Source organism: Pseudoliparis swirei, chromosome 23 (genome assembly GCF_029220125.1).
Source record: "Pseudoliparis swirei isolate HS2019 ecotype Mariana Trench chromosome 23, NWPU_hadal_v1, whole genome shotgun sequence".
In the NCBI taxonomy this organism is placed as follows: Eukaryota; Metazoa; Chordata; class Actinopteri; order Perciformes; family Liparidae; genus Pseudoliparis; species Pseudoliparis swirei.
In genome coordinates, this window is record NC_079410.1 from 20,938,380 (window position 1) to 20,950,874 (window position 12,495).

Sequence of the window (12,495 nt, forward strand, 5' to 3'; positions counted from 1 at the left end):
TAGTGTCAGAGTGTTGATGCAGAAAGCAGCACAGGACGACTTGATTTTGCACCAGATGGATGTCAAAACGGCCTACTTAAATGCACCGATAGACTGTGAGATCTACATGGAACAACCAGAGGGTTACGAGGTGAAATCTAGCACCAATGAAAAGTTGGTCTGTAAGCTAGAACGCTCATTATATGGGCTAAAACAATCGGGCAGAAATTGGAACAAAGTGTTGCATGATTATCTCACAAAGAATCATTTTGTACAAAATCAAGCAGACAATTGTGTTTACACAAGAGAAACGGAACACGACAAGGTGTTAATGGTGATCTGGGTTGACGATTTGATCATTGCTGCAAGTGATGAAAATGCGCTAAAGTCTGTGAAAGCGATGCTTGCATCCAGGTTCCAAATGAAAGATTTGGGAAGACTCAGACATTTTCTGGGTATTGATTTCAACCAGTTTGATAACTGTGTGAAAATGTCACAAGCAAAGTATGTTGACAAAATCCTGGAAAGATTTGACATGCAGGATTGCAAACCAAGGTCTACACCTTGTGAACAAAAACTAAACTACACTGATGGTGCCGACATGATGATAGACGTCAGAAGGTATAGAGAGGTAGTCGGTAGCCTCATCTATTTGTCTGTTTGTACGAGACCTGATTTAAGTTTTGTTGTAAGCAAGCTGTCACAGTACTTTTCAGAGCCAACTGATGAGCAATGGGTTACAGTTAAACATGTTCTCCGGTATCTTAAAGGTACAAGTGACAAAGGGTTGTGTTACACAAAATGTGATACTTTAGGTCTACAAGCATACAGTGACGCAGATTGGGCAGCTGACAATGATAGACGCAGTACCACTGGTTATTGTGTGAGCCTAACAAAAAAGGGCACACTGGTTTCCTGGAAAACCAAAAAGCAGCCCACTGTTGCACTGTCCACTTGTGAGGCAGAGTATATGGCTTTAGTAGCCACAATTCAAGAGTGCCTGTATCTGAAACAGCTTCTTGAAGGTCTTGATAAACAGAAGTATCCACAACCTAAGGTTTTCGAAGACAACCAAGGTAAAATTGCTTTAGCAAAGGATCCTGTCAGCCGACAGAGATGTAAACATATTGACATCAAGTATCATTTCATTAGGTCCACTGTGAACGATGGTCACATTGTATTAGAATACTGCCCTACTGAGGAAATGGTAGCAGATGTGATGACAAAGCCTGCTACCAAATTTAAGTTGAATAAGTTTGATGAATTTATTTTTGGAAAATGATGTACTGAACAATGTACTTATGAACTTCACAAAGTAAGAGCAAGTGGGGGTGTTGAGATATGCTCTCATATTGTGTGATTGGACATTGGGCAACTTGAACTGATTGATGTGACCAATGAACCTGATTTGAGCCACCTGTGTGTGGGCGTGAACTGTTTATTTGAGTGTCAATAAAAAGCCTCACTGGAGGGTGAGGGCAGTTCTCTATTGGCTGTGTAACAGACAAGTCACGTATCCTGTGTCTCCATTCTTCCTTAATTCCTCCGTCTAGTAAGTCTTATTGTTGGTGCTATTTGTGTTATGTTTTATCCACTGTGCTCTTAGCTCTGCTAAGACATGCAAACTGACATCCATACAGCAGAGATGAAAACATGTCGGAGCAGGCATGATTGGACAAGAATAATTATAACATTTACTGATGTGGCTTACAACATTCATCCAGACTCCTATGAGAATTAACTTAATTAAATGCGGAGATAATTGCTGTGGCAACTTAAGAGAGCAAAACCTATTTCAACACATTATTACAGCATAAGCTAAGTTCCTCTTATTAAATGGGTAGCCCAAATGAAGCAATCTGATTGGTTCATAGCCATTATTATAACCACATACAAATGCTAAAACATCAACATTTTCTTCACACTTTTATTATCATGCGTCTGACAAACAAACTAATGACTAATGTACTGTCATGGTTGCTCGGCAACAGACTTCTTGTCGGACAATCACCACATACCACGGTCATGTCGTGAGATATTGCTTATGTATATATACTTTTTCAGGCACGCAGATTTGGTAAATGAGATTACGGGATGGAAACGTGACCAGTCACAGATGTTCTGTTCTCCTAAACAAAGAACCTGACACCGTTACTGTGCAGTGCAAACTATAATTATTCTGTGCTCAAAGTGGCAGGGTAACCTTAAAAAATGGTACATGATACCCTTAATTATGCATATCACTGCTGAATGAAACATGAAGCAGTGGGAATGCAGTTCTTCAAGCTAAACCTTACACACAGTTCAGCTTTCAGACACTTACCTGTTGATAGCTTCATCTTTTCTCCGACTCTCACCTTGTCTCACACCCGTCAACACACACTTTGAGGACACTGCGTATTGACAAGCATACATCTGAATATTTTTTATGGAACTGCCATCAAATCTACTATGTCATTCATTTGCAATACCACAATACATTTCTGACCAACTGACCTTTAGTATTTGTAGCCTACTGCCGCTGTAAAGGCGTCTACTATTTCTTGTAATTCTTACCTTTTAACCAACAATTGTAGCCATACAAGCGGTAACGCTCTGGAGATGGTTGTTGTGGTCAGTCGGTCAGTTTCAATTTTGAGAGGATTGCTATCGCAAAATATACTGGATTGATTGGCACATAGCCTACGTTTTATGTAATCCAACGTTCCTTTTGGTTTTCATGCTTATTACCTTCACATTGAAAATGCGGAAGGTTATGTTTTGATCGCCGTGTATTTATTTATTTATTTGTATGCGTGTTATTCTCAGAACTCCAAAAGTATTGAACCGAATCGCATGAAATTTGCTGGGATGATTGGTTATTATCCGGGGACCAGTTGATTAGATTTTGGGATCGATCGGGTCAAAGGTCAAGGTCAAAGGTCATGAACAGGTCAAATCTTCTTGAATCACATGAAATTTAGTGGGATGATTGGTTATTATCCGGGGACCATTTGATTAGATTTTGGGATCAATCGGGTCAAAGGTCAAGGTCATGGAAAGGTCAACATCTTTTTTTTTACCATAGCATGATACATTTTTGTCCAATTGGCAACTAATGCCAAAATGTTCATAATTCAATGCCCAATCTTGTGATATGCGAAGGTATGCGCTCTACCCAGTGCCCATTCTAGTTTAACAGCATTATAACTCATCAAAATAAAATGTCAAACTTTAAAACATTACCTGCCAAACAGCATATTAGTGTTATTAGCATTAGCATTGTTAGCATGCTTTAGTTAGGATTTAAGAACATTTTCAACAAATAAGCTCTGATATACCCAATAAACTAACCCAAACCTGCAGGATGACAAAGATGGAAACATTATGGAACATGTATCTGCTAAAGAGCCAGACATTTATGACAGATTTGAAATTGCAATGTAAATGTTGCTTTGCGCCTGCTGCATGTGTAAATAACCAACTCCTTGCTATCATGTTCACAATAGCAATTTCATCAGATGATGATATGATAATTATCATCTCATAATAATAAGACAATTTACAGGAATTCATTACAGTAGAGTAGGCTATAGGCTTCTCATATTCCAACTGGTTTTCGTCAAAGTAAGATGAACTTTGCACCACCGAGCCAACAGGAAGAGAAGTCCAAGTCACCTTGTGTGTCATGGAATAATGTGTCACCGCAGCTTGAAGGTCGATGTGACTCCCGGGGGTTTTGTCACAGAGGTGCTGCAGCGCTAACAACTTGGGCCAGTGTGACGGTACCCTTGTATGAGGAGAGAAGGTTATCGTTTGTCAAATGTCACATGGACACTCATAAGTGTGCTACTAACTGAGCGGATTCAGCTGCAGGGAGGACATGCTAGGTCTGTCTGCATTCATTATCCACTCTCTCTCCGGAGGGGTGCTGATCTAAAGGCCACGGACCGAGTCCACTTCACATCTGTCTGCACATCAGTTTTGATGCACAGCGAGATATCCGCCATCTGGAAAAGTTACCCACTTTCTCTGCTATCGTGGTTAACACCAAAGAGTTTAGTTGACAAATAAATGTGCACTTTTACATTAAGGCTTTGTTGTAGGTATATCCTTTTATTATAGGATTAGTATCCCCCTTGGATCCATCACAATATTCTAATTTTCTGAGACAGTCCTGTATATGTACACATGACATGAAAACAACCTGCATATATAGAATATTTCTAATATGCCACTTCGTCTATTTATATTACACGTTTTTGATTAGTCCTTGTGCCGTGTTAATTTATGGCTTCCAATGTATTACTTAATTTAAATGAGTGTTTGACATGTTTTTTTTAACCCTGTGTGTTTATTTAGCACATTAAAAAAATAGTTGCACTCATTAAAATTGGATAATTATGTGATCGGTCATTTTACAATATACATATAATTACTAATAATTCCCTGTGGGTATTTACTTGAGGACCTGTAGTGGGTGATTCCAAATGGGACTATATTATTTGTATTGCAATTTTATTGATTTCTTTCATCCCGCGCTTATCCATCTGAGATTTTGAATAAATGCGCACATCGACTCAACTATAAAACCTCTTTTTCTTTCTGCCATTGGTTGTTTTTTACAGTTAAATTATGGAAATCTTCACCAAGACGTTACACCTTTTTTCAAACTGTTGCACTTATGTCGTGCTGAAATGTAATTCAATAAATGTGTGTGTTTTTACCAAATGACACTTTTCTATTAGAAATGGTCCAACATAACACCAGATAGTCAAATTTGTTGTCAATGGCTTTTTTATGTAGGTAGATAAAAAATTATATTACACAAACAATACAAACAATATACATAAACATATCTACCATATTTATATTACTTAAATAGATAACACTATCCATTACTATCTGTTGAAATTTCACATTCCAGGTATCAGCCAGCATCAACACATACTATCACGCAACACAGGGTGTGCAGTAATACATTTCACTGGTCTGGTTCAGCGTGTCACTTCGTTGGTTAGCAGGAGGAAAAAATAACAGAACCCAGATCCACCCGAGCACCTTGTAGCTAACCTCTTAAAGGGAAATCAAACTAAAACAGCCACATACGTACACACATTGGGTTAGAAAATTAAATTTTAAATAGATTGAACATGCAATATGTATGTGCAGGCGCACAAGATAAATGTGATGGTAACTGCTTAGAAGGTATGAGAGGTTTATTTATTGCAGGAGAACACAATGAAAGTTAATGCTGGTTTAGTCTTTCTGTGAGATGTCTTGTTTTTCCTGTGCTTCTTTGATTTTTCGTTCAGTTTCATGCGAGGTTCAACATTTGTGTAACACTGTCATAATCAGATGAACCTGAAAACATAATCATCCATGCATTATCTTGAAACTAGACAGAATGCGTGTTCTTTCTGATGGCAGAGTGCAGTGAATAATGCACTGAGATTATAGGCTTTGAGTGTTACTGGATCCAGATGTTTAATACTGAATATTTTCCACCGCTTTTGTAAACTACAGTTTCCTACAGAGTTTAGGAGGGTTTCTTACTACTTCTTACCCGTTTCCCCTCACCTGTGTATAATTTGGACCTTTATACAATAAATGAACTAGTAGATTTGAATGTGGACTGCACATAGAGTTACCATATGTGCTATACGATAAGATGCCAACTACCAAGCAGGGAAATGAAGGCACAGAGGTGTATTGTGTATTCAACACACTCTGGTGGCTGTCAAAGGACTCGAGCAGGTTAAGATTATAGTATAGGACGTTGCCCTGATTACGGTCACATCTACGTACAAATTGTAAAAAACGTGAGACCTGTCAGATAACAGGTCTGTGGTGCAGTTTACTTTCAGCTATATCAGAGAAGATGTAATTACATTCTTGTAATTCACAGTAAACTTTTTTCAAAACTTTTAAACTAGGATTGTTTGGAAAATTTAGGATTTTGTAGTCAACCATTAACAATATCAACCGGGATTTACTTTCATATAAATAGGAATAAGTGAATTTACAATGAACTGAACCCAGTACTGCTATAGAGACATACACAACATGTTTTAGTATCACCTCTAATCGCATAACGCCAGTGTAAGTTAGGCATCGATCCCCTGCTCTTTGACATATCACAAATGATGTGACAACTGAAATGATAATGTCAGGTCGAGTTGAATTCAACAGAAATAGTTAAGACAAATGTTACAGGTATAAAAGGATCACTGAGGGGAATCTGAAACTCCAAAATGGATGTGTACCTTGTGCCAAAGTACAAAAGCTAAAGCACTAAATAAGCAGAAAGCACTAATGTGCAAGAGGTATTTTAATGTTGTCGGTGGTTAAATTACTGCCATCAGATACAGGAGTGGAGTGAAAAGTGAAATCTGCCTATGTTGAGAAGTAAAAGTATAAATGCTTGCAAAATCAAAATGTGCGTTGTTGCGATATACCGGTATTGAAGATAACTAATATTTCAAATTGAAATGTTGATGTTATATTAAAAATACAAATATGATAATGCGTTGACAATTCAGCACCTCTTAAATCATTTTATATATACAGTTGTGATTACAGACTCTCTCTCCACCCCCTTAAAACCTCATTTTGAGTATAAATAGTTTGCCAAAAACCAAACAAAATGCACAATAAACAAAGTTAAAGTTGAATTTGACCACTAGCATTATAATTATAAATTAAATCTTGTTCAAATGTTCTGTAGATAACAGGACATTATCGTTACTGTGAATTATTTTGGATTTATAATCATGTAGTAAAAATCTGATAATCCGGCAGCCCTAACGTGAATGATAAATCACGCTAAAATCTAAATAAACTTAGTTACATTTCATCTTAATTGGAAATTGGACTCCACATAGATGTATTTGTAACAAGGCAACATTGATCAAAATCAGCTTTTAGTCTTGGAAAATAACTTTTAATCCACGGCTGTGCTGCTAAACCCAAACATCTGTGTTTCGTATTTGCACCATTAAACTTCATGAAACAATCTCTGAGTAGTTCTCATGAAGCAACTCGGTTTGAAGGAGGAAATTATATGTAGATGATGATTTTTAAGGATGTACTGGTTAGTTATCAGTTATAATTTACAAAATGGCCTATAGCTTCATTGCTAATGTGTAACTTATTTACAGAAAGAAATACGATTGGTTTGACAGTCTGATACAGTAGAAGTGACCTGGTGAGCCCCGCGGTAACTCTGCTCCCTCAGATTACTGCGTTCTTCCACCGTTAATGATATTTCCTCCTGGAGGGGCGATGTGGATGGAGTCCAGAATGGGCTGCAGTATCTGGCCAAATGGTCTGGAGATGAAAGAAATAACTTTTTTAGACACATTTTAAAGCACTTTTATGTAAACCCTACTCATATGTAACTGTATTCACACTCTGTCATATTCATTGAATGTATTTAAACTCTAAATCTGTCCTTCTGTACACATGACATCTATTGCATCTGTCCATCCTGGAGAGGGATCCTCCTCTGTTGCTCTCCTGAAGGTTTCTTCCCTTTTTCCCCCCTGAAGGGTTATTTGGGAGTTTTTCCTGATCCGATGCGAGGTTTTGGGGCAGGGATGTCGATGTGTACAGATTGTAAAGCACTCCGAGACAAATTTGTAATTTGTGAAATTGGGCTTTACAAATAAACTGATTGAATTGAACATTCACTATAGTCTCCCATCGGGTTAACAAAATAAAATACACTACCGTTCAAAATTTCGTGTTTTCCATGAAAACTCACACTTTTATTTATCAAATGAGTTGCAAAATGTATAGAAAATATAGTCAAGACATTGACAAGGTTAGAAATAATGATTTGTAATTGAAGTATTAATTTTTTTCTTCAAACTTTGCTTTCGTCGAAGAATGCTCCTTTTGCAGCAATTACAGCATTGCAGACCTTTGGCATTCTAGCTGTTAATTTGTTGAGCTAATCTGTTGAAATTTCACCCCACGCTTCCTGAAGCACCTGCCACAAGTTGGATTGGCTTGATGGGCACTTCTTGCGGACCATACAGTCAAGCTGCTCCCACAACAGCTCAATGGGGTTGAGATCTGGTGACTGTGCTGGCCACTCCATCACAGACAGCATACCAGCTGCCTGCTTCTTCCCTAAATAGTTCTTGCACAATTTGGAGGTGTGCTTTGGGTCATTGTCCTGTTGGAGGAGGAAATTGGCTCCAATCAAGCGCTGCCCACAGGGTATGGCATGGTGTTGCAAAATGGAGTGATAGCCTTCCTTATTTAAAATCCCTTTTATCTGGTACAAATCTCCCACTTTACCAGCACCAAAGCAGCCCCAGACCATCACATTACCTCCACCATGCTTGACAGATGGTGTCAGGCACTCTTCCAGCATCTTTTCACCTGTTCTGCGTCTCACAAATGTTCTTCTGTGTGATCCAAACACCTCAAACTTGGATTCATCTGTCCATAACACCTTTTTCCAATCTTCCTCTGTCCAATGCCTGTGTTCTTTTGCCCATACCAATCTTTTCTTTTATTGGCCAGTCTCAGATATGGCTTTTCTTTGCCACTCTGCCTAGAAGGCCAGCATCCTGGAGTCGCCTCTTCACTGTCGACGTTGACACTGGCGTTTTGGGGGTACCATTTAAAGAAGCTGCCAGTTGAGGACCTGTGAGGCGTCTATTTCTCAAACTAGAGACTCTAATGTACTTGTCTTCTTGCTGAGTTGTGCACCGGGGCCTCCCACTTCTCTTTCTGCTCTGGTTAGAGCCCGTTTGTGCTGTTCTCTGAAGGGAGTAGTACACACCACTGTAGGAAATTTTCAGTTTCTTTGCAATTTCTCGCATGGAATAGCCTTCATTTCTAAGAACAAGAATAGACTGGCGAGTTTCACAGGAAAGTTCTTTTTTTCTGGCCATTTTGAGAGTCTTATCGAACCCACAAATGTGATGCTCCAGATAATCAACTAGCTCAAAGGAAGGCCAGTTTTATAGCTTCTCTCATCAGCAAAAGAGTTTTCAGCTGTGCTAACATAATTGCACAAGGGTTTTCAAGGGTTTTCTAATCATCCATTAGTCTTCTAAGGCGATTAGCAAACACAATGTACCATTAGAACACTGGAGTGATCGTTGATGGAAATGGGCCTCTATACACCAATGGAGATATTTCATTAGAAACCAGACGTTTCCACCTAGAATAGTCATTTACCACATTAACAATGTATAGAGTGTATTTCTGATTGATTTAATGTTATCTTCATTGAAAAAAACAATGCATTTCTTTGAAAAATAAGGACATTTCTAAGTGATCCCAAACTTTTGAACGGTAGTGTATGTATTCTACTCTTTGAACACGTTTGAAATGTGTGCAACTTCATTCAAGAGTGCGCAACAGCAGATTGACACAGAAACCCAGAGCAGATAGTTCACACGTCACAATAATCCGTACACTGTCAGCGTACCTGAAGGTAGAATATCAGCAAATCATGAAACTTTTATCTGTTACTTTTAAAGCGGAGAGACAGCATTACACACATTTTCAAACAGGCGACAGATTTGATTAAAGTCATGAGCAGCTGACCGACTGTGGGTTTCACACTCACGTGGAGAGGACTTCCGATGGAAGGTCGGTGATATAGGATGGGATAGAGCTGCCGGTCATGAACTGAGCCACCTCATTGGTGAAGGTGTTGCAGTTATGCTCAAACAATCGATACTTGTCACCTCTGAACAAGGAGAGAAAGGAAGAGAGTTACGCATCAGGTAACAGCTTCCATGCATTGTGACTAGTAACAGGTACGGTCAGACTCGTGAATTTAGCCACACATGATACACAAAGTTTGAGAACTTATTGGGAGTCCCAATTATGATTGCTAAATTGGATAACAGCTACTTGACCTGTATGTGCCTTCTCCTAGGGCAGAGAGGTAATCCATGAAGATCTCCTCAGATACTTCTGTCTCGCCCAGCTCCACCACTGTGTCTGGAGGGCCCAGCATCGTCCCACCCTGACGAACACACGGCAGGGAAATGGAAAACAATCACACATGTCATGAGAGTGAGAGCTGTTGATAAGGGGTCCAATAGTTCAACATAATACTCCAGGCCCATTGTGTTGGAGGCGTTTCTCTGATTTGCTGCTGCTGATAACTGCTAAACGATAGATTAAATCAAGGCTTGCAATATTCTATATTTTTTATTTATTTAGTTTTTACTTTTTATTTTTATACATTTTTCTTAAAAAGACCAAAACCAAGTATTGTCTGTGCGCACTAAGTGACAATGACAGCATTTTCATTTAAAAAAAGAAATGCACGTAGTTTAGTAATTCATGCCGATTGAAGATGGTATCATAAAATAACATGTTAGAGAATGTGAATAACTAAGTAAGAGATATTATGACTACCGGTCTTCTAGTTATTGGAAACATCTCAAAGCAACAACTAGAAACAGGATGTGGCTTTTTTTCTTTTTCTCTCCACACCACATCTACGTTGTCTGATAACACCTCAAAGCTTTTATAACTACGGTCTTTTGATTGTTCTGACCGCAAATCCAAATAATAATAACAAACATTTTAAGAAAAAATGCTCTGAATAATTCAGTGATCGGGCCCTAATAATAGTAATAACAACTTTACATTTTCATTATATATAATATGGTTAAAGTCATTCATGAACCAACTTCCTTTTTTTTAACTTGTGTGCTCTGCTGAGCTTTGAGTCTGTTCCATGATTCTGTTCCATGATTCTGTTCCATGATTCTGTTCCATAATTCTGTTCCATGAGTCTGTTCCGTGAACCTGTTCATGGGTCTGTTCCTGTTCCATGACTCTGTTCCATGATTCTGTTCCAGGAGCCTGTTCCTTCGACGTGTCCCATCAAAGATGTTTTATTGCGAAGATCACCACATCGCATGTTCTCCTTGTCTCACTCCAATCTCATAAACGCCGACCGTCCAATTTACCCCCCCCCCCTACCCCAAAACAAAAACTCTACACTATTCACGTGGATGACCTATTTTGATTTCAAAACAGCGAATTTTGCCGAAAGGTGACAAGTTTGCAGGTATGCCCTCCAATGCCAAGTATCCTCCCTCCACCCCGAATTTCAAATAATTATTTTTCCTTATCGATTCGGCCAATTATAAAAACTTCCAAATCAAAATTACATCTTTGGTTGGATCTACCCCGTGAAACATGGAGACATAGCTGGCTGGCTCCACCCGTATATACGGTTCTTCTTCAACAGTAGGAGGCTGTACTGTACAGCCTACCGTAGGGGGATAGGGGAGTGGCTTTAGATAAAAACACTCGAGGCAGTGTTTTTATCTAAAGCCATCTCCCTATCAACCTGTGACTGTAACTCTTGGTTTGCAAGCATTCCCTCCATGGGCTTGTTCAATGAGACGTGTAAAAGGAGTCAACCTTGTTCCAGACTTACCGGTGGACAGCTGGAGATCCCCTCCCCTCCAAAGAAGAACTCATCACCGTATGCCACTATGGCTGTGTGCCTGGTAGAAAATCACAAAATGAACACAGAACTAAATTCACATCAGATCGTTATTTAGAAATTGTAAGTAGCCTAAGTGCTTTTTTAAAAGCCAAATAATAAGCCACAACCTAATAACTCACTTACACAGTAATACATCCTTAGATATACCCATGTTTGATTAATGTGGGATACGCTATTTTGGGTCTACTTATACGTCCTTTATGATTTCCTACATTTTCTGAAAATACTTAATGCAAAATGCAAACCAAAAGCAATACAAGCATCACTTAATATCAAAATGAGAACATCTTTGGACACATTGTCAGCAGTTTTTAGCATAGTTGTATGATTGTTCTGGGATTGTAATGCCTGAACAATCATAAAACTCAATCAGCTGTGGTCTACACCTGATGAATCCACACATTACATGAGAAGCAATGAGTTCATGGTTAAGAAGGTCCAAGAAATCCCGTTTTCAAAGTAACAGAAAGAAAATGCCTACCATATACCATCCAGTTGCTTTCCTGTAACAAAAAGGGGAAAAAGAGTGAGGCAGGTGATCTTCTCTGCAAGCAGCTCCGCGGAGCTGTAGATTACAATAAGTGGATTGTTTCTCGTGAACACCCTTTATCGAACCATTCCTTCAGAGGCACATATTACATCACTCACGCTTTATAGTATTTCAAAATAGATGTATTGAAAATAACTAGATCGTGGTGAGTTAGCCAAAGATCGGTACACTGCACAGCAACAACTGCATACACGCGACATAACTATGCAAGCCACAGAAAGCCTCTCTACCCGGTATTATTATCACTTATTAGTCCCCCAAGGCCCGGCTGCATCGGATTTTTTTATCTGTATACTCACCTAACATGATGGGGCTGAGGCTGCGAGCCATGCCTCTCGATAGATCGTAAATATATAGTTGTACATTGTATTGCGTTGCATTATTGTCCATCATGTAAATTAGCTTTTTTTATATTTTGAATCTTCGCCTGCCAAGCGACGGACATGGAACCGCACAGCTGACTGTGAGGTTCTCCGAATTATGT

General features: G+C 38.9%; 1 protein-coding gene across 1 annotated transcript; it reads right to left on the reverse strand.

Moving 5' to 3' along the window:
- Positions 1-5,159: 5,159 nt before the first annotated feature.
- On the reverse strand, positions 5,160-12,473 carry LOC130188548 (desumoylating isopeptidase 1-like). The gene is made up of 6 exons (XM_056406945.1): positions 12,311-12,473; positions 11,943-11,964; positions 11,390-11,459; positions 9,846-9,955; positions 9,551-9,673; positions 5,160-7,287 (listed from the first exon to the last, which is right to left on the reverse strand). Exons 1-6 carry the CDS (start codon positions 12,402-12,404, stop codon positions 7,197-7,199), a joined length of 510 nt encoding a protein of 169 aa, XP_056262920.1. The 5' UTR covers positions 12,405-12,473; the 3' UTR covers positions 5,160-7,196.
- Between the last annotated feature and the right edge of the window lie 22 nt (positions 12,474-12,495).